Source organism: Cryptomeria japonica, chromosome 7 (assembly GCF_030272615.1).
Source record: "Cryptomeria japonica chromosome 7, Sugi_1.0, whole genome shotgun sequence".
NCBI lineage: Eukaryota > Viridiplantae > Streptophyta > Pinopsida > Cupressales > Cupressaceae > Cryptomeria > Cryptomeria japonica.
In genome coordinates this window covers 255,600,780-255,625,285 of record NC_081411.1, presented here as the reverse complement: position 1 = coordinate 255,625,285, position 24,506 = coordinate 255,600,780, and the positions used below count along the sequence as shown (strand labels likewise).

Here is a 24,506-nt window from a genome sequence, read left to right as displayed (position 1 = left end):
GGGCTAACATGTCTGTATATTTTATTTGGAAAATGATGTTTGAAGATTCATAAAATCTGGAAGTGACAAAACCCATCTTGAAGAAGTTCGTCGAGAAATTGAGGGTTTGCGCAGTATACTACATGTACATATTAGTGTATGTATTTTTAAACGACTCTGTGAGAAGGAAAAGGAATTTGAAGGTATTTAAGTATTCCTTTTGCATTCACATTTTCCACTTTCATTTTGACTAACTTTTCTATTCACCATTCTTATCCATGAATTACAAAATTACTTTTTTTTGGAAGTGTTATTTCTTAGTAATTAATAGAAGATATTGTTATTATAAAATATAAAATAATGTCAAGGTGAAAAGTGTATATTCAATGCACATATTTAAATCTTTTTGAGTAAAATCATAATGGATTTATGCAGTAATAAATTATGCATTTTTAGTGTTTAATAGGTAAATATGTCTAGCGTTACCCTCCCCCTATATTTTCCACTTACCTTAAAGTTATAATGTGCATGTAATCCTAGTTTAACTATCTTATCTATCTAATTTTAATCATTTTTCAAATCAATCCTATCAAATATAGATGCAACTTGATTTTTTTGATTGAAGTCATGACGATGAGTGTGATTTTGTCCTCATTTTCACAATCTTTATCCTTGTCATTTTAAAATGAAAATAAGGAATTCAACTTATTAACCCATCTTACACTTTGGTACTAGGTTGACTTTGCACAGATCTTTATATTGTGGAGTGACATTCACAACATTTAATTATACTAATGCTACAATCAAGTTATCATAGAAGAGTACTAAAACAAAACCATTACTCTTATCATCATTAGAATCTATGTTCAATATTTATATCAAACTAAGAATCTGATCACACTCATCCTAGTACATCTTAATCACCTAGCAATTATTAGCAATTGTTCTAGAATTTATGCATGCGCTTAAAATTACTATTTTCTATGGTATTTTTAAATACCGCCAACTTAAAAGAAAAACCCTAAGAGTTTTGTAGAGAATACTAATATCTAGCAATCTAGTTTTCATGAAACTCATAGGGTAGAACATAGAAACTATCATACATATATTCACTTGGGCATAGAAAGTTTATAGGCAAAAATTTACCTCAAGTTTGTGAAGACAATTGGATGTAAAATAGAAACAAGTATTCTAAATTTGATCCTATATATTTGTGTCTAGACAATCTATAGATTGTAAATTTCTTTGACATCACCATGTTCATCAACTGACTTTTAACTTCAAACATAGAACTAAACATTCTCTTTCTTTAATAATTACTATTTATATCAAGTTTATCTCAATATAAAGATTAATGTATATTAGTTTTAAAATTTATAAATTAACTTTATATTTGTTATTATTGTATATAGTTAATATATTATTATAATATATATCACGTAAGCTATAGGTTATTTATATTGTGTTCCTAAATAATATATTTGATTCCTTCACTCTTTGACTTATAGAATAATCCATTCTACAATATAATATTCATTTACTCAAGGGTATTAGAACCTTCTAAGTAGTTAAAGATTAGAGGGAGAAAGAAGTCATTGAGTGACTTCGGAAGGTAGGTCATTGCCTAGTTAAAATAATTGACACAAGATTTGTAAGCTTTTGATCTAATGTAGAGATGATGCATCTAGATCATAAAGGTAGCATACGCCTTTGCATGTTTTTTGTGGAGCCATAAAGCATTATAGATCGTCAAAGGAAAGGATTTACTCTTCAAGGTTGACTAGAAGATTTTTGTTAGGCTTAAGCAACATACACTAAATATTGACTATTTAGGTGGCTCAAGTGGAGCCCATGGGCATTTGGTGGATGCGCTCAAATTCAAAATTTTAACCTACTTCTCCATCCTACCTACCCACCCATGGTTTAAAGTTACCATTATGCAAAATGATATAAAAAATTTCTTGGATGTATTTTTAATTACTCTAGTAGACATGAATGTAATATGATTAGTTTTTTCCTTTTTGGGAGAGCATAGTAGGGCTTTGTAGAGGACAATGACATGCGAAGAGGATGACATTTCATCCTTAAAATAAATTCATTTTTTTGACTTGCATGGTGGTGGAGGGTATTGACCTTGGTCAATTGGAGAATTAAGGGAGGGATAGGGTTAAAAATAGGAACGCTTTCTAAAAATTAACTGTAAATAGCATAAATTAAACCCTGATTCAATAGAGGATAAACCCCCTTAGTAGCACATTTTCCAATCAAAGAGAAAAGAAAGAATGGTTAACTTGCTAATTTTTTATGCCTCGAAGGCAAAAGTGCTAGCCATGAACTTTAGAAAATGTCCCTTCCAAGGTGAAGTACTTAATGAGATGGTAGTTCATAGCTCCTCATGGTGGCAAAAAATATTCCCTACTAAATCCATTCTAGTGCATGTTTAGATGTAATTCTTCTTGTAGAAACAATACAATGTAGTCCTCATAAGACTATTTTTGGCTTAATTGGGGAACCTTTCCTCCTTCACTCTTGAGCGCTATGACCTACAAAATAAGATCATTTGACACTATCATCTCAACATCCCCAACCACAACTCTATCATTATTCCAACTATTCATAAATTATAAACATAAATCTTCATCGCTCCCTAGGTTCGTAATTGTGAACAAAGGAGTTATTTTGCCCCTATCAAAAATCCCATATTGTGTGTTCTTCTTGAGAGAGGAAAATCAAGAACAATCAGCCCATAATATCTAGCCTCTCATGGTGATAATCCTTCTTTTCTAGGAAGTAGAGAAAGCACTAGCAAGACTTAAAACTAGGAAAGCAAATATAGTGATAGATATTTCTAGAGAATTAAAAAAAAATAGAGGCTAAAAGTCACCAACTAAACTATTTTACTACCACCACATCAGGTAATTAAAATTTTATTAAATCTTTTTATGAACTGTAGCAACCTTTCCCCTCCATAAATTTTTATTATTGACATCCATCCTTCTCCATGTGTACTCATACACTTTCCTTGTGTGAGTAAAATTATCATCTAATGCTAGTCCATGGGGGAAGAAATAAATGTCACATCTACAATCATTTATAAAATATATAACATATCTTTTTAAAGTATCATGGCTCAACTGGATCACATCATTTATCTTTCAACACCCCAGCTGATTATGTCCAGTGATAGTCCATAAGAGAATCACAATAGTCTCTAACACAAGCATTTTCTTACTCTGCATTATTAACAAGCCCTTGATATCTTAATACATTTTTTTATGTGGCCAAGGTGTCCCTCTCATTGGTCCAATAATTCCACTCATTGAGTTCAATTCCTTCATTGAAAAAGGTATCAACAACTTTATTTCCTTCCCAAAATGTATGTATGGCCTCCCAATTTAAAATTCACCGAATTATGTTGTTTTTCCTCCATGTAATTTTTAACTTTCAAAGTGAACTGAATTTTGAATTAAATACATTAAAATTAATTTTTAGTCTCCTTTCTTTAAGACTTTATTGAAGCCATAATTGAAAATTCTTTTGAGACCCCACCAAAGGGTAATGGCCTTGGCTTCATTGCTAGTCTTGGTCCAAACACTTTTAATATATCCCTCTATTAATTTTCTCATTGAATATATAATAATTCCTATAGTGTTTGCCACCCTTGTGTTTCTTTTGCTGTAACCATCAAAATTTAGTATAACCTAGTCTACCCTAGACTTCCTCCATCACATGTTTTTCCTTAAAACATTATCAATAATTTTAATTTTTCCTATTCTACAAGTAATCCCCTACCGCCTTCTAACAAATAATTCTTAAAGTGAAATATTTTGAGTTTTATTTTCATGATTCATAAAGTTGGCACTTTCTTTAACTACACTCTTCACAATTTGGAAGACCTCTTCATGTTTTTTTTGAATCCTCTCTAAAATTTGATTATTTATCTCCTTCCAAACATGATAATTGAGGAAGGGATGAATCTTATTTCAAAGTTTCCTTACCATCAGACATCTAAAATGAGATTTTTTCTTCCAATATTCAAACAAACTTCTAGTATTATTGGGGAGCACCAAACTGGTATGCAAATCCATCAACCCCTCATTTGAAATATCTCTTGTACATACATAGTGAATAAATAGGTGGCCTACCGAATCATCCTCTTGTTGGTAGAGTATATATCTTTTAATGAGCTAAAAACCCCTCTTAACTAGATTTCGTATAGTGAGGATCTTGTTATGAATAGTTTCCCATAAAAATGAGCAATTTTAGGAATAATATTTTGATCCAAACTAGTCTCTAGTTTAAATGCCTATGCTTGATAATATGTTCTCTCATCCTGCAAGATAAGGAAACCAAAAAGATAACTTTTGGATTAGGGGATCAAATATCATCATCCCCTCTTTGGAGGTCAAAAACTAAGTACTCGCTTATAGCTTCAAGAAATTAATCTCTTATTTCCCATCTTGGGAGCAAGTGATAAGGGAAAGTCTTCCATCTAGGACTTAATACCCTCCACTCAATAAAATCAAATAATTTAACCCCAAAGTATTGAGTGACAGGTTCAATAAGATCTCTAAACAAAGGGAAGGAACATAATACAAATTTACCAAGACATATATTCTCCTAGAGGCTTATGGATAAGCCATTACCCACTCTCCATCTCAAGCTCTAGTTTAATATCTTTTATAGCTAATAATATTATTCTATATAGCCAACCCTTTACGAGGGGAGGAAAATAAGAATTTTTTTTCAATAGGATACTTGACTTGCACAATCTTGATCCAATCATTATCTAAAGAGATAAGGTTCCAACCTATGTTGGAAATAATGGCCTCATTGAAGGGTTAATTATTCATAGGTTCTTTCCTCCCATAGGTTTAGGTTCACATTTAGTCTCCCATTCTACTAGAGTAAATATTATCGTCTCTTCTAGACCATACCAAATGAACTCCTTTCTATATCTGTTCAATACTTTCACCAATGAAAGCCATAATTTTAAATAGTGAGAGGTAAAAAGTGGCATATTTTGAAGAGTGGCTTTCAATAGATGAAACTTACTTTCTTGGTTAAGCAATTATCCCTTCCATCTTGAAATTTTTCTCTAAAACCTTTCTATTATCCCAAACTAGTAGTTATCTGGTAGCTTTCTAGTGGCTACTGGAAGACCTAGGTAGGTCACTAGGAGAGAATCATTTTGACAATCTAAAATCATAATAGCTTTCTCTTGGAGTATCTTATTAATGTTGAATAAGTATAACATTCTTTTATTGTAATTGTTGTTTTGGTCTGAAATACTAGCATACTTGTTACTAGGATCATCTTGCATTGTCTGGCTTCAAGAACTAAGGAAATACCAAAGAAGATATTATCATCCACAAATAGTTTCAGTGGGACGTGAGGGAGAGAGACGAGGCAAGATGTACCCCTTTAAGCTCATTTTTGAAAATAATTATTTTAATATGTCTCCCCAACACCTCGACAACTATGATGAATATGTATGGAGATAGGGGTCCCCTTGTCATTAACCCCTTTCACTATAGAAGAAACCCTTGGTAAAACCATCGATAAAAACTAATAATCTCAAAGTTATAATACATTTTTTGAAAAGATGTATGATGATGTGATTGAAACCAAACTTCATAAGGGTAGCAAACAAAAATATCTAATATATGTGGTCATGTGTTTTAGAAATATCAAATTTAAGAACCATCCCTATTTTTTTATTATTATCCATAAAATATCAAATTCCATGGGTAGTAAGAACAACATCGAGTATTTTCCTTGAAAATATCATTTCTAATTAATCAAAATAATCCCTAGTAGAAATGATTAAGTTGATAAACAATTGCTTTGGAAATAATTTTATAGAAAAAATTAAACAAGCTAATAGTTCTAAAATCTAAAAAGTTCTCCACATGATTTTTATTAGGAATAAGGTAAATAAAGGTACTAATGATCTTCTTTAGGAGCTTACCTTTTTGAAGAAATCTATCATAGCCGCCACCACATCATCCTGGATAGTATGCTAATACTCTTGGAAGAAGGCATGGGGGAACCCTTCAGGAACTAAGGTCTTATTGGTGTTAAAGGAGAAAATAACACATATATCCTCTTCTTCTAAGACATACCTCTTCATTTTGTTATTTTCCTCATTAGAAAGAATATTCAAGATTACTTCAAATAGCTCATCCTCCTGATCAATAGCTCCCATCATATCCCTGTACATCTATTGAGAATAGTAGACAAAAATAAGACCACTCTATTCTTCATCCTCCCAAGTATTTCAATGGCATCTATAATTTTCCTTGTTGTATTTATTCTTCTATGTTTTAGGGTGGATTGGTGAAATAAGCAAGTGTTGAAATCATCCTCTTGGATCCACTAAATGATTGATTCTTTCTTATAATGGATCTCCTCCATTTTTAAGACTCCTTCCCACTCCTCTCTCAACTATATCTTCTTTAAAAAAGTTTTTATTTTGGTATTCCCTGAAGTCATTAGCTATTGCATCTCTTTAAGATTCATCAACAACCATTTCTTCTTTTGGAAAATATTACCAAAAGTCTATCTATTCCAACCTTTAATTTTAGATATAATGATCTTTATCTTGGAGGAAACTTTAAACATGGGTATGTCAAAGATAGAGCTATTCCACTAGGCCTTGACCAGGTCCTTAAAGTGTGTATGAAGAATCCACATTATTTCAAATAGAAAAAGGAAGGGGTCTCTCTTAGGGATAAGATACCACTGTATTAGAAGTAGATTATGGTCTGAACTAGTTTTGGAAAAGGCTAGTAGGGTAAGATGTGAGAGAATGTTCCATAGTGGGTATTAAAATCACTTCCCATCAACTAATGAAGGTCTTATAAAATTTAACCAATGACTTTAACTTATCCCAAAGAGCCTCCTTAGTCACTCAAGAATTAGGAGCATACACATTTGAATAATTTCATTGAGACTAGTTAGAAATTATGTTAAAAGTAATTATTAGACTATTCTTACATTTATCAATCATTTTTCCACTAACTATTGAAAGATTCCATATAATGGAAATTTCACTAGAAAAAGCACCTTCAACCAATGTACAACTATAATTACCGTTGGGCCAAAGCCTATCAACAAATTGATAAAATATTAAATCTAACATAATAGTTTCTTCTAGTATCATAATATCAATTTTATTGTAAAAAGATAAACACTTCATAATGCGTTGTTTGTGAGGTCTATTTATCCGTCTATTATTGAGAGATAAAATCTTTATTTCTCAGTTTCCTTTACCCAAATTTTTTTTCAAGGGTTCCTTCTTTTCACATAATAATTTTTTTACTAGAATCTATCTATCTAGTCTCTATATGTGAAGGACTACCATATTTATTTTCTAATCCAATATTTGCTTTCCTATTCCTCACTTTCCTTATACTCCTATTATTAACCAATATCTATTTACTATCTTGAGTGTGAGTGGGTGAGGAATTTGTATTGCTTATGCCTAGCAACACTTTCACCATGATTATTTTTTTATTGTGAGTATGGAATTCCCTCTAGAAGTTCTACAATTCCTGAATAGGAGTATCAGTTCCCAAAGTAGGTGATCTATCTTCTAGAGTATCTAAAATTGATGCAATGGAATAACCTCCTTAGTCTTATCAAATTTAATGACAAGGGGCTTCTTCAACTTGAACATAGTTTGACTCATGGGGTTTCCTCTAAACCCTTATCATTGGACAATCCTAAGAACATTTAGACATTGTTGTAATTTAATTTTCCCATGTCATGGACATAATTCATGATGTGGGAAAAGGATCATAAACAACTTCTTCATGGAGGATTTCAACAATGTACAATACATGGCATTTGCACCATCCTGTTTTGTGGAAACTAGGAGTGACAACGTTTGGAAACTAGACAAAACTATAGAAAACTGCTTCTAAAAATCAGTCACTAACTCAGAGGCCCTTACTCCTCATAAAAAAGTGACTTCATGGGGAATTTAATGTCTGCACACAACAAAGACTTCAAACATGATTGCTTACTAACTGGGGTAATCATTGCCATGCACATTCCTTTATGAAAACCATGGTATAATGAGTTTTGGTTGCCAAAATTGATCATAAAATAATTGACCAGGTCTGTAGGAACTTCTAAGACCCTTTCCCAACAAATAACATGAACATTCAACACTTCTAGATTTTGATTTCTTCAATCTTCAATTGATGCACTATCACTATCATGACTATGTTCGTAGGACAGTCCTTGAAAATTTGGTTTTGAACATCACAACAATGTCAAAAACACATTGGGACATGTTAATGGGGTCTTCTACACACTCCCAACACTTTCTCCAATCATGAAAATCCAACACTATATCGTTTTACATCCAAACATGCCATAGAAATGTGTAGAGAGTTTGATCTATCAATAAAGTCAAGCTTACAATCACTTGGAAACTCATGCAAACCTCCATTTCAGCACTTGAAAATTTGAGATATGTTAGAATACATATAGACAAACCTTTCCACCCATTTTGGTGATTTTTCAATTGTGTAAAGTCATCTTATACATTTATTTCCACTTTCAAGTTACCTTAGGTAGGGTTTTGATTAGTTTTCACAGAAAGTGCAATATGTTACAAAATACCCAATGAAAATTGATGAGAACAAAACAAAAAGAAATTATATTCACATTCCAACCAATCCCAATTGGTTTTAGATCACAATATGGACCGTAGAGTCCATAAAAAGCAAAAAATAGATAAAAAATATGAGAAGTGCGCTAAAGAATGAACGTTTCATTCATCAAATCTATCACTGATAAGTTCTCCAATCCCAAAATTGATTTGGAAGGTTGCATTTATATATTTTCAATCATATCAACTGCTTCAACCATCTACATAACCATTTTTTTAATAGAAACACCTTTTTGAGAAATATTCCAAAGTTGCTTGACAACTTTTTGTGAGCAACATGACAACTTTTTGCAACTTTTAGAATTTTTGACAAATGAACCTAAAAAATTTCCAAAATGGTTCAATATGGTCCCAAAAGGTCATAAATGACCTTATTAGACTCAAAAAACATCTATCCAACATATAACCAATAAATGACAACTTTTTTTGCTATGAGACACATGACGCCCCTATATCATACACCCAAGCGAAAAAGGAACTCAAGTCCACTTGAGTGCGGGTCTGAAGAAGGTACTACCTTTATATCTCCATTCTAAAAACTTCTCTTATTTTCATTTTTTTTTAACTTTCCTTTCTTGTATGGACTTGGTCATTGTGGAACCAACAATTCAGCTATTAGGTGAGATCTTCATCTTTACCAATGAGATTGTCATCCATTTGTATTCTTCTATCACCATGGTTGCTTCATATGGGACTCTCTACACATGTAAATCTATGGTATTCATTTCCATGTCATCATCCTCATTTGGTTCTTGCATTCCTTGATACTCAATGTATTCTACTTCTCTTTTTCCTTAACCTTCTCCTTCATGAGGTAAGAAAAGTAATTTCATACCATACTTGAGACCTTTACTTGTTGCTATAAACTGCATATCAAATTTTTTCCTCATTTTATAAGGGTTAATGACCTCATCAAAATCTTGAATGGAATTAAGTATTCCCTTACTCAAAGGAATTTATCCTATCTTTCCTTCAGACTCAATGGTTTCAACTCTATAGGAATTAAAAAAATACATACCATAACTTTGTTTTACTACCTTTGTAATACCTACTTCATCCATCCTCTTCATGTAATGAGATTGCATCAACTCATGCTTTCTTTCATTGTTCTTTTAAACTCAACATCCCTAGATTTTGTTTTCTTTACATTTGGTTCCACAAGACAAATTTGGCTTCTCCTCCTTGATCATCATAACATTACCTACAAATAAACACTCACACAAATTCTTAGTTTCAAAAACAAAATATTTTCTTGTCTCTTTAGATGCTTCTAACACTCGCCCTTTCAACACATCTTGCAACTCATCCATTCTTATTTCTATCATGACAACTCTAGGTTTGATCATCATTGTACCACCTTTGGTTTCCACTTACACTATCTTTAAGAACTCCTTCTCACTGATTACCATAACACTTGATCCCATTTATTGATATTTGTATTCATCCTTCAAGGGCATGAGAGTTTAGGAGAGTCGATATTTCTCTATCAGATAAGTATTTTTCCTACCATCATACTTGGCATTTATATCATATTGCCACAATCTACCAAGAAGCATAAGGCACACATCCATTAGAATAATGTCACACAAGACCTTATCCTTGTATCCACCTATGTATAACTTAACCCAACACTACTCATTCACCATCATTTGTTGTATTTTGTTTAACCATGAAACCTTATAAGGTGTAGCATGTGGAAACCTCTTTAATTTTAACTTTTCAACCATTTCAACAACAACTAAATTATCCATACTACCTGAATCAATGACAACCTTGCTGCACTTACCTTAAAATTTGCATGTAGTTCTAAATAGATACTTGCTTTGGGGTGACTCCTTCTCCATATGCACTTTGATCAAAGTCCTCCTTATCAAAAAAGACTATACAACTTTTGGTTTTGTCATTGTGGTGGATAATTCACACTTTCAGTGTCATCACCTCATGCAATTTGGTTCCTTCTTTCACTCCTAAAAGAAGTAGATGTTTTCTCTTCAAGGAATTTCCATTCTTGTTGACCTACAAATTTATTACATTTGTTACTTTCTAGTGAAACCACTTGTTCCTCATGTACTCCCAAATTTGCCCCTAAAATTGTATCTTCTTTCTCCAAAATCTCCTCTTGAATTTGTTGATTGTTCTTGTGAGGTATTTGATTCATCTTGACCTCTTTGTGACTACCCTCTATCAGTAAAAGTACCTCTTCCTCTGAAGCTTGTCCTTCCTCTACCTCTTGTCTATCTCTCTTCCTTTCTTTGCAAATTTTCTTCAGCCTTTATTGCTAATTGATAGAATTCTTCCACTATTCTTGGACTTGTTACACCTAGTTCATCTTATAGGCTATACTTTAGCCCATTCAAATACCTTGCTACTTTGTCAACATTGTCTTCCATGTGACCTGATCTAATGCTTAGTTTGTATAACTCTTCTATGTATGTCTTTACATCCATGTCTTTTTGTTTCAAATTTTTCAACCTTCTATACAACTAAATGACACAATCACTAGATAGGAATTTACCCTTCAATTTTCATACTATTCTATCCGAAGATGTGATCTTTTTTTTTTCCTTCTTCTTCCTCTCTTCTTGTGCATAATCCCACCATAGGCATGCATGACCCTTTAGTTTTGTTCTTTCCAAATTCACCTATTTCCCCTCGGGTATCTCCTCAAAATCAAAATAATTATCCATTTCTCCTATCCAATCAAATATTTCTTATCTATTTAGACTTTCTAAATATACTAGGAGTTCCATATTCACTTTGGAACCATCATTCTTGACTACCTTTAAAAATCTCTCCATTCTCAACTCTTCAACATCTCTTTCTTCTTCATGTTCTTCTTGTGGTGTATTTTCTTCATCCACTTCATCTTCTTCTTGGTCACTCAAATCTTAAATCTCCTGTGGCAACTCCTCTTCTCTAGTTGGTCTCAACTATTGTGAGTCCTACATCAAGTCTTTCCCTCATGGGTCTCAATTATTGGGCAAGAGAGTCTCTCACCTCTCTAACTATTCTCTCCACATTCACCCTTGGAGGCATCTTGGTGGCTTTTCTTCTCTTCTACTTGTTTTCTAATCCTCTTATTTTCACCAACTTATCTCCCTACTCTAATACCAATTTGATGCAAAAGAAGGACCTTCTTGGTCTTATCAAAGCAAATGGCAAAGGGGGTTCTTCAACTTGAACATATTTTGACTCATGGACTTTCCTCTAAACTCTTATCCTTGGAAAGTCCTTAAAACATTTGGACATTTTTATAAATGAATTTTCCCATGTTATGGATAGACCTCATGATGTGGCAAAAGTATGATAAACAACTTCTTCATGTAGGGTTTCAACAATGCACAATACTTGGGGTTTACACTTTCTTGTTTTATGGAAACTAGGAGTGACAACCTTTGGAAACTAGACCAAACTATAACAAAGTGCTTACAAACCTTTGCTACTACCTTGGAGGACCTTACTCCTCATAAAAAAAGTGACTTATAGAGTGGAATTTAATGATTGAACACAACAAAGACTTCAAACATGACTGGTTATTAATGTTGGCATTCCAATTACAATGAGAGATTGTTGGCATTTCAATAAGGATATTGAGAAGGTTGTTGATGTTTATGGATATAACTGATTAAGGATATTTATTGTCTTAATATCATTATTTTGTCATTGATGTCAAGAAATTGATTTACTGATTCAGTATGATGTTGCCATAGCTTAAGAAGTATGTTTTGATGAGTATAAAGAAGTCGGTAAAAGACACAGAAAGAATATGATGGATAAGGGGTGAAATAAGTTATTCAATGGGAAACTATTATCGAGTTAGACAATGATGAGATCATGATGATTAGATTATTTTGATATCTTACATATTTTATTGATTGAAAGGTTAATACTATACTATGTTACCGAGCAAAGAACCTAGTCGGTAAACCCTAAGGAACCTAGTCGGTAAACCCTAAGGTTATCGCTATCGGTTAATGAAGGCATAATGTCTACTGAGTGAAGTTTAGTATTCACCAAGTTGCAACTGAGTAATAACAAAATGCATTGAATGAATAAAAGCATTATTTAATGAAGGAAGCTGATGAGCTGGAACTGATTAAATGATTAGTATGCCGTGAATGAAGTTTGTTAAAGAATCTATGGCAAAGGAAAATCGGCAAAAAGATCTACAACTCAGATTGAACCGCAATATCCTAGCACAAGTTCCAAGAAATGTATGCAAGTTCCAAGGCAGGGTAAAACATTTTTCAGATCGAATGATACATTGAACCTAGTCAATATTGAAGATCTGATGGCTATGATTGATCATGGGAAATGTGATCAAGGAGATTAAGTGGTTATCGGATTGTTTATAAATAGGAAATTGTTGATAAACAATGCATGCGGGCAAGTGTATGCACAGGGATGCTACATAGTGATTACCGAGCATAGAAGCTTGAAGATCTATTTTGAATAACAAAGTATAGAGCCCAGCAGATGGACAAGATTAGTTATATGTCTATATTGTATTGAGCAAATAAGAATCTGCTTTAGCATTTTAGATGTGAAGTTGCAGATAGATATTTATTACTGTTATTTTGTGAAGTGACAGAAAATCTCTTAACCGAGTGGACTTAATAGTCTTATTTGTAAAACCCTCTAGCAAGGTGACATTCTGATTGAGTGTTTGAAATCCTTTAACAAGGTCACTTCTAACAAGGTGAAGATCCTAACATATCTGAGGGAAATCCCTTAACCGGGTCACATCTAGCAATATGTTTGTAATCTTTAATAGGATTTTCTTTTAACCGAGCATACTATAGAAGAGTATATTTCTTAGTGGGTCCGAAATCCCTCAGTGGTTTTTCCCTATTTGGGTTTCCACATTAAATCTGGTGTTATGAATGTTATGATGTTTATATGCTTTTGAGTTTGCATGTTTAGCAGTTTTGGTTATATTACTAAAGTATATGTTACCAAGGTTGAATCTAATGTTTTTATGGAGGATTAAGTTTGTATGATTCACCCCCCCTCTCATCTTATTAGATTGGCATCTGTACTTATCTTTAAGTATCAAAACTATCAATTAGTTGGGGTAATCATTGCCATTTACATTCCTTTAGGAAACTCATGGTATATTGACATGTGGTTTCCAAAATTGATCATCAAAAATTTGAATAGGTTTTTATGACATTCTATGACCATTTCCCAAAAAAGAAAATGAAAATTAAACACTTGTATACTTGGATAAACCATTCAATCTTCAACTGTTGCACTATCACTATCATGACTGTATTCATAGGACAATTCTTGCAAATTTGGTTTCAAACATAAAAAATATTTCACATACACATTGGGACATGTCTATGGGGTCTTATAGACACTCCCAATACCCTCCTCAATCACAAAAATCCAACAGTATGCCTTCTTACATCCAAACTTGTCATAAAAATATGTAGACGGTCTAATCTATCAAGAAATTCAAACTTACAATCAATTGGAAACTCATGCAAACCTCGATTTAAGCACCTGCAAATTTGAGATATGTTCTAATAAATATAGAAAGAACTTTCCACCCATTTTGGTTATTTTTCACCAGTGGAAAGTCAATTTATACATTTATTTCCACTTGTTGGTTACCCTAGGTATTGTTTTGACTAGTTTCTAAGAAAAAATGCAATATCTTACAAAATACCCAATAGAAATGATGAGACCAAAGTAAAATGAAAATTTATTCACATTCCAACCAGTCTAAATTGGATTTAAATCATAATGTGGACCGTATAGTCCATACAAAGAAAAATAACAAACAAAAATCTCAGAAGTGCACTGATAGTGAGAGTTTCATTCATCAAATTCACCACCAATAAGTTGTCCAACCCCAAACTCAAGTTGGAAGGTTCTATTTATAAAATTTCCATCATATCAACTTCTTCAAATATCCAACTAACAATTTTGTTTAAAAAAACACCCTTTGACAATTTTTCCAAAGTTGCTTGACAACTTTTTGTGAGCAACATGACAACTTTTTGCAACTTTTACAAATTTTGACAAATGAACCTAAGACTTTCAAAAATGGTTCAATATGGTCCCAAATAGTCATAAATGACCATATTAGACTCAAAACACACCTATCCAGCCTAGAACCGAGAAATGATAACTTTTATTGCTATGAGAATCCTGATGCCCCTACATCAGCAACTCCATTAAGGTTTTGTTTAATAGGCCCACTAAGAGGGGAAAGCCCTAGGATCCAAAAATAATTAATAATGAGAGTAATTATTTAACTAATAAAGTATAGATTCATAGAGTACAAACCCTTCAGATTCTCTTAGGGAGGTTCAACCAAGATAGAGGAATAAATAGGTTTCTCTCAATTAATAGATCTATAACCATCCTTCCCTAGGTTTGGGAGATACTAGTCCATAATATCACCTTCCTCAACAACAAACCTTTTTTTAGTATGAGTAGTAATAGTAGCTTGGGTGGTAACCTTCTATTGGGGCGGAAGAGAATTAGCCCCAAAAAGAGAACACCCTTCACTAGCCATATAGTTAACAACGTTTACCAAAACATACTTTCCTTTATTGGAATAAATTTATGATTTTAGGATCCTACATTTATCAACTAGGTGGCAATACCTAAATTAGCTCTGATAAAATAACCTTATATTTTCATAAACAATTGGTTGGAGTCCATTTCCAAACTTAGAGTGCATACTAACACATTAGGGTAGGGATTGTTTCATTTTTACACTCACATTAATTTTATTTTTTTAAAAAGTTGAGTATTTTTAAGGGTAAACTTGTCAAACATGACTAGAGATCTAAAAGAATTAACAATTTTATTTAAAGTTTTTGGTCTCCAATAATCAAGAGAGAGTCTTGGTAATCTAATCCAAGATGAAGATACTCTCCCTAGATCAATTTTTAGGTCACTCCAAATTCCATCTATAAAGTGAGAGAACATTCTTGTTCCCCTTTTCAAAGAACTAGGGACCTTTTGATGGAATAGTGACCATATCCTCCCTATTTGTAAATTTTAAATAAAATAGCCCTTCCAACATAACACTTACCAAAAAATACCCATCAAATTCCACATACCAAAAGCCCATTATCTATCCAAATCTATGTTATCCCTAAAAAAATTTTTACCAACAAGAGCTAAGGAAAGATCTAATGTAGCTTGATTTATGAAGATGTTAGGAAGTGAAATCTATATTCTTTCCTATGAAATCTTTGCCAACAAAGAGGCAGAAATAACCTACATGGTAGTAGTCCTTCCAATGAGTTTATTGACCCACGAGGTGGGAGAATCCTCTCCAAAAAATGATTTTTCTTTAGACAAGTGCACATTCTCTTTTAAATCAAAATCAATCCCTTTATTAGATAGGACATAATCTACCTTTTTTTCATTTCAGGTTTAGCATAGTTTGAGGAGGTCATGTTCATAGAAACATAGGCAACATGGTTTCCTAGGTTAGAGAGCAAGTCCTAAGGGACCAGCTAGGTTCTCCCATCCAAAAATGACATCCCCCATAGTCTCACAAATTTTAGTTTTTAGAGGGCAAGAAGATGTAGAGATCTAGAGAGCATGTTAATGCAAACAAATCATTGTTTGGATAGGGATTTTGTCAAATTTAATTACATCAAAATGTAATTTCCTATTTTCTTTGAGTGGTTAGCATCTTGTGAGACGTCTTTAATTTTGATTAATCCAAGAAAGTGGCCAAGTGACACATCTATCAACATTGGAATTGGCTTATTATTAAGGGATTATCTTGTGATGAGTTTTAATTGTTTTATATAATTCATAGAGGTATATGTTACATTGAGTACTTGACAACTAGGGCTTAGGCTTGTTGGAATCAATGAACACTAAGAGGGGGGGGTGAATCAATATTCTATAATTTCTGATTTTGACAATCTGATTTTTAAACAACTTAATGTATATGAAAAGAAGTGAAGTGCAGAAAAACAAAGAAAAGATCAACAACACCATAACACAAAGTTTTTTACGTGGAAACTCGGGTAAGGGAAAAACCACGGTGGGATTCAAACCCACAATATTAACATAATTTGTTAAAAGTATAGAAATATTGCATAAGGAGAATGCACATTCATTTAGACACACTTCCTAGAGCTCAATGCTCAGTTTACAAATAAGGGCTATAACCCCAGAAGGCTCATTTCCTTAAAAAATATTTGTAAGAGATTATAATGTACTTCAAACTATAAAATAACATCAACAAATGTCTAAGTATAGTTCCTCTTAAGCATAAAACACATATTCTTACACTGCTCTACAACTATGCTTTGTTCTAATAATCTATATTATACCAGAGCTTTGACCTTCATCATTCACATGAGTTGCATGACATCACTCATACACACTTTGCACATATTCGTTGATCTCAAAAATGATCGTATAAACATGTCTTATATATTTACATCACCGATTAGGTCATCACCATGTCGGCTTCAAGAACACAACACAAAATATGAAACATGCTCACAAGTCGACTCAATTCCATCTCCAGTGCATATGTGGACCAAAACAAAAATTCCACAGGCTTCCCACATGACATCTCATCATCCTCAAACACATAATAAATTACTAAAATCAATCCACAAGATCCACAAAATGAATTATCACATGTTACAACTGATATGCATTGTTCTTGTCAAAAATATGATTGCCAGATCTCATAACTTGAACAAAAGTCATCACCAGAGGCCACAATCTAGGAATAAGACATATTACATATCTATAAACCTTCCCCAAAATCCACAAAGGACAATACTCAACGAAAGTAACCTGCTAACCACCAAACTATACACTCTATCAAGCACTGTGTTTCACTTTCTAGACTTAAGAAAAATTAGACTTCAAACTTCTGGTAGGATGAATCCATATAGTTTGGATGAAATATCTAAGTTGGGCTACCATAAATGGTAACATCTTAACATGTATGCAGTGTCTCTTGCCAACAATCTCCCCCTTTGGCATTGATGGGAACACTTGGTGAAAAATGACTGTGTCAGATCAAAACCAAAGTATATACATTGCAAAATAAAATCTAATCATCGAAATTCAAAGAATCAAAGAATTAAGGAACTCTCCCTTAGATCAACATTTTTCACTCCTGTACACTCCCCCTTTGACATTAATAACAAAGGTAAGATAACAGGACCCAAAATTTCATGCCAAAGAATGTCATACACATATATACATACCTAATTCATAAAAACTTAAAGACATCTGCATAGGAGTTCTTCAATATGTTCAAGTTATTTACCCAATCCTTTTGCAAATTCTCAAAAACTCTTATAAATCCACTGAAAAGGTATGACTACGCTTTTGCAGTTTTTAGGTCTTTTGATTCATCTGCCTTGAGAGCATTCTGAGCATCTGAAAGAATAGTAAACATTGTGTCCAATTTAATAGTAATGAGACTCCTAATTTCTCCAATTTAATCTATTATTGTTTCCTTATCATGATTCAAACATGATTTTCTCCAGGAGTGATATCACCTGATTTTCATAATTGCTCAAACAATTTGTCATAGGATCAATTGACTGAGATATGTTTTCCAAATGATCCTTCATATCTTGAGGTTGTTTCTCAATATCAACAGTGAATTTATTCAATGAAAGACATGATTTATACAGGTTATTGCCTTCAATTAATGCATCATGCACACTCTCACACAATTAGCCAATGTGGATTTATCTTTCAAAATCGTTTTCTTCAAGGTGTGAAGACTCTTTCCATTAAACTCACTTTGATTTTTATTTGTTGTAGATTTCTCAAAAGATTCAAAGTGAATATTTGCATAATCAATCAAACTTTTCACATTACCAGGTGAGGTATTAGAGGGATCTTTTAGAATGATGGTATAAGATTCTCCAAAATGACCGATGCCATAGCTAATAGAAAACTATCCTTGGTATGAGATTTCAATAGATCCTCACTAGCCTTTGCCTGCACAAAAGATAAAAGTTGAGGCTTTGGAATGGGAGCCAAGGAGGCAATATTGACTAGTCCTTGAATTAATTTAGGATCATATATTGCTTTTTTTAATTTGTTTCCTCGACAGTGTCTCTTCCTTTGGATTGAAATTCAACTTCAATTTTGACTTGCACCTTTTCTAGTTCAACATTCTATGTAGGTGCCTTTTGATCATTGATCGGAGGATTTTTTGTTGTTATTCCTGTATCCTCTATTTTATCCTTATCTACTTCCTCAACCCTAGCTTCTTCAAGTTTGACTGACTCCACATCCTTTACTTCCCCAATAAAAGTATTATTATGTGCTTGCACTTCTAGATTGGAGTTATCTTGTGCCTTTGTTGTATTCATTTCATATTGGTTTTCTATAAAAAAATTCTTCAAAATTGTCTCAGTTTCCTATACTACCTCATGAACTTTTCCGACCATGATCTTATTATCTTTGTGCTTGCTTCTAAATTTATTCTTTTCTAACTTGAGTATACTGGCTATCTTTTCTTTATAAATTTAAGAACATAAGTTAAGTAATACATACTCTTTTAGTCTTTCATCATCTTTATTTGTCGTAATACATACCCTTTAGAATTATAGATGATAACTCTATCAAGGCTTTACTATATACATTCATATATTCAACTACATCTTCTTCTAATGATATCTTCCCATTTTCATCAAAAAATTTATACCATTCAGAAAGTGGTTTAAAATTTCCATCCTTAACAACTGAATTAATAATCTGCTCTAATGTAATTGTGGGAACAATAGTGTAATTACCTTGCAGTTTTCCTAACTTCAATGCCTTATCAAGCTTAGATTTGGGCTTCTTGATGGGCCTTGTTTTGTTGGAGCTTTTTCCTTCACTTCTCTTACTTCCTCATTTGATTTAGTCTCTTCATCATCAACAACTACAAATCAGACTAATTTATTCTTCTACACATCACTAGATGGCTTAGCTGATGATTTGGGCTTGGGAGGTAGAGAAATGGGAGCAATTTTTCTAGTTCTAGTTTTAGGCTTAGGGACTATTGTTGGTTCCATATTCACTCTTACTGATTTCTCTTTAGAGGTAATGTTTTTGTCTCTTACTAGAGCCTCAAGTTGGGCTAAGGATGAGAAGGAATAGGGGGCTTGGATGGAGATACACAAATTTGTTGCTATGATTAATAAATAAAAAGCACTGGAAACTTTGTGAAGGAGATTAATGAGAAAATTATCCATGAAGGACTTGGTAGAGATGGTGGAGGCATTCTAGGAAAATCAGGACATAATGAAGAGGAAAGTGGAGAGCATGTTTGATCAGAATAAGTAAATAATAGAGAATAACTTTGTTGCTCTTCATTATATTCAAGAAGAAATTGTGAGGAAGTGTGTCAATAAAAGAAGAAATTTAGAGTCTTCCACTATGGTGAGCCTTGAAGCCTCTATGTCAAAGGTGAAAACCATGTCAGACTCCCTGGCCATTTCCTCTTTGAAAGGTTCTTGCAAAAGTTTCAATATTTTGGAGAAAGGTAGAGATATTTGTCTGGAGAGAAAGTTGGAGTTCTCTCCCGCCAAGTAAGCCATTGGTTCATGCTTTTGGTGGGAGAGTGTTCTATTTTTTTTTTTGTTTTATCTTGGATTTTGTGTGACAATTTGTCAAAAATAGCCAAGTTCAAGAGATCAATGAATAACACAACACAAGAGAAACAAAATATTGATAATAACAAATTATATTCTCATCAAGATGCAAAATACCATCCACTAGATTATTGCATACAATGTAGATGAGCCTTCTTATAAATGAAAGGTCATATGGATGTGTGAGTACATAATCATGACACGTGGACCAATGGGAAACAAGGGTAGGTGAGGTTAGGTAGGATAAATAATAAAGTACTCTGAAAGAGGTGGATTAATCATAGAAGGTGGAATGTAACAACAAGATAAGACCAAAAAAGGTGAAATTTCTCCTACAAGTAACTTCCCTATGTGCACACTTCCCTAAGTGTCTCATATCCAAACTATTATGAACCGCATTACCCTAAGTCAGATTAAGTAAAGTGTAATTATGAGACATAATTTAAACCAACACCCCCCTACTAAGTGAAACTTAGGGGAATATAAGACTGAAGCTAATAATGCAAGATGGCTCTCGACTACTAGGCCATGTTAGGTACCTATTTACGAATATAACACAATCTCTGACAAATAGAAAAAGAGAGAAAATACCAATGGGAAAAATCTCCCCCTCAAAAGAGATGAAAATACAAAATAAATATCAAAGAAGAATGAGAAGGACAATACCCTAGGTGAGGAAAAAGTCCCCCCCATAAGAGAGAAGAAGAGAGACCAAGTAGCCCTTGGCTCTCAATGTAAAATATACATGAATAAGTTGCTCCATGATTGTTGAACATTGTTCCTCCCCTTAGGAAGAAACAATACCAACGATGTATCCATGAAGTCTCCCCAATCATGAAGGGAAGATGTAAGAAAAAAAATCAAGATGTATGGAGTCTTTGAAAGTTGCTCAAGTGTCCACATGTCGATGTTGAAAGTTTCTCCCTCCAAATCATGTGTACTAGGCCACATTGCTGAAAAAATAAATCCAATATCTAGTGGAGATAAATGTAGAACATGATCCAAAGACTCAAATATCTCCTCTAAGGATAAAGAGACCTCCTCAAAATGTTTTACATATGTATCCACAATCATGTCAACCTCAAAAGAATGATCATGTAGAGAATGAACAAGAGGGTCTAAGTGTTCCCTCACAACAACTGGAGAAGAATCATATCCATCAAAGAGAATATTAAGATTATCAATGATGTCTCCAAAATTTTCAATGTAGGACTCCACAAACAAACCTGCAATGTTTGACAAGTAGTCATCTGAAGTAACTACATTTGGAAGACAAGGTATATCTTGTTGCACTGAATCACAAGAAGGCAAAATTGTAGCAACATATACATCATCAAGTGCAATAAGAGATGTGATATCAATAGGAGGAGATAAAATACAAGTTTCAAGAATGGGCTCATATGTGAGAACACCCAAGTTCAAGTAACCGACATTCTCCTCAATATCAGAATCCATTCAAGGAGTGTGATCATCATGTGAAGAGTCAACCTCATCAATAGGACCAAAATATTAAAAGGAGGACAACCGAGATGCATGATCCACCACCCCAATAGAAATGATAGCTCTAGACTCCCCAAGTCTCTAATGATTAATGAATCAGGTGTGAACTCCACAGTCTTCCTTGTTTCCCCATGAGTGATCTGATAGATGGACAGAAGATTGTTTGTCAAATGAGGTACACAGAACACATCATTGAAGGAGTTATCCCCAATAGAAATAGATCCTTTCCCAATCACATTCATATATCTATGATTTCACATACAAATTGGTGGCATGTTGCAAGGCTCAAATGAAGAGAACATAGATTGTGAAGGTGCTATATGATGAGAATCTCCTAAATCTAGAAGTCATCTTCCTGAATCATGACTTGTAATAGTACAAAGAGCTCATCTTTTACTTTTCCCAAAAGTGTGATCCTTTCTTTTATCAAATTCCTTTTCTTTCGAAGAAGAAGCTAAAGTAGACATTCTAGAAGGCAAATTGATTCTATTCTTCTGAAGAAGATGTTTCAATTCATCAGTATCCTTCTTTTAACAATGGTGTTCATCATGTCCTTCCTTTTTGCAATATGCACAAAAGAAATTCTCATTGTATGAGTTCCCCTTAGGTGAGGATGTAGAATTTCCATGTTGTAGAGAGGATGATTTTACTCTTCTTGTTGTGGCCTTAGCTTAAACATTTTTTTCTTCTTGTTGGAACCTTTTTCTTGATTCCTTTGATTCTTTTTATTAGCCACCAAAGCTTGGGACTTTGAAGACTTTAGAATCCCCATCCTATTCAAATTTTATTGCTCATGTATAAACATCTCCGTAAATGCATCAAGTAATGGTAGATTGTATGAGGTACCTTGATTCAACTACTGGGTGTGAAAGCTAAAAACAAAGGTTGCATACTCTAATATAATCTTGTCCAACAAGTTGTAAACCAATTGAGCATCCTTCTTGTCAATGGTACAATCCTTAAGATTTTCTCTTAGCTCATTTTCTTTCGTGACATAATCCTCAATTGTATAAAAATACTTGGGATCAAACAATATGAGTTCATTGTCAATCTTGTAGCCTCTAATCTCATCAACTTGACCATACAATTTCTCATAGATATCCAAGCATCTTTGACTGTAGTACATTTATCAATGTAAAAAATGAGGTCATATGATACATACTTTCTCAAAGTTCCAAGAGCCATATAATTATTAGTAGTCAATTCCAATTGAGCATTTGAATTAGCTTTAGGATCAGTTGGTGTTCTGATTGTTCCATTTATGTAATGAATGAGTCATGGTTTCCTTAGCTTACTCGATGCTATAATTTTCCATGATGCATAATTATGTGGAGTTAGAAGTGAAAATTTAGGTGAACACGTAACATTAAAATGAAAGAGCACAAGACAGACAAAGGAATAATCACACAATGCACCTGACAAAATTCACTGAATCAAAGAACCCCCCCAAAATGATGATTTGACACTTTATATGTAGTGTGAGTACAACGAGCCACTTGCAAACAAGGGAAAATTGGGCTTCTAGTTTCAAATTACAATTACCTCAAATATGCTATACAAGACTCAAACCAATAATGCAAGGGATCTAAACCAATATCCAATCAAACTACAAGTACCAAATAGGTCAATGTAGACCAAATACTGAAAGTACAATTTTAACTCAAAATGGTGAAAATATGATACTACCATGTGAATGTCGACAAAAAATTATGCACTTTTCCAAAATATGACACCTAAAAAGTAGGTCGTATCAGCTCGAATAAAGCCCAATAAGTTGTAGAATTATGGATTGGACTAGTATAGTTGTGAAAAACTAAAATTTCTAAAAACTTTATCCATGAAAATCAAGAAATAACCACACCACTATGAAGAGCATGAAAAATTAGCCCCCAAAAAAAAAATTGCACTCAAAAAGCCTCAAAATGACCAAGATATGAGCCTCTAAAGTTGGACTGCAAAATCAAAAAGCTCATTGGAGAGGGGTCAAAAATTTTCAAAAAATATGCTGACATAGTGCTGATGTTAGCATTTTAGTGGCTTAAATTTGGCAGCCATATGGCCATCATAGACAAAATATCTTTCCTACATGGCTGTATGGATGGGAGTGACGTGTCCATACTGATGAACCAGAATGCAACACATGGTAATATCAAATATTGCGTGACACCATACAAATATGAAGTGGTAATGACATGGACTGTACGACTATTGGTTAGATAGATGATGTGGTAGATCGAACTGGTGGCATGTCTGACTAAGGTAGTTGTCTATATGCTTGTGTGGCGGGTTGATTGTGCGGCCACATGGCAGTGATCACATCCAAATGTGGCAGTGCCTATGCTTTGGTCATCGAATCATATTGTGCCACGTGTTCATAGGGTGGTGACAAGTTGGTAGTTGTGGTCAATGAATGTGTCAAGTGACACAGTGGGACAATAGAAAATGCCATGCACATGAACAAGGTGTTACTGCATGCTAGCATCAGTGGTAGATGGCATAGTGCCTAGCTGAGAAGTTCGCTTGGGGGATATTGTGGAGGTGTTGGACCCAGATGAAGGGTGGGAGGTGGAATGTATGTTGCAAGCCATTAGAGGAGGTGGATAGTGGCACTGACTGGGCCACCAAAAAAATAGAGCAAGTAGAGATTGTACACAGTATGACCTTGTAAGAAATGCAGGGTACAGAGTACGAGAGGGTGGTCATGGGACCTCCTAAAAACTTTATTTTATTTTATTTTT

The 24,506-nt window shown here is 33.5% G+C and overlaps 1 protein-coding gene across 1 annotated transcript in view; it reads left to right on the top strand.

The window, feature by feature from the left end:
• LOC131053237 (uncharacterized) overlaps positions 1-24,506 on the top strand; it is a 40,233-nt gene that overhangs the window by 2,010 nt on the left and 13,717 nt on the right. Inside the window, exon 4 of the mRNA XM_059209120.1 lies at positions 46-182. Coding sequence (XP_059065103.1) covers positions 46-182 — 137 coding nt within the window. The remainder of the gene's footprint in view (positions 1-45; positions 183-24,506) is intronic.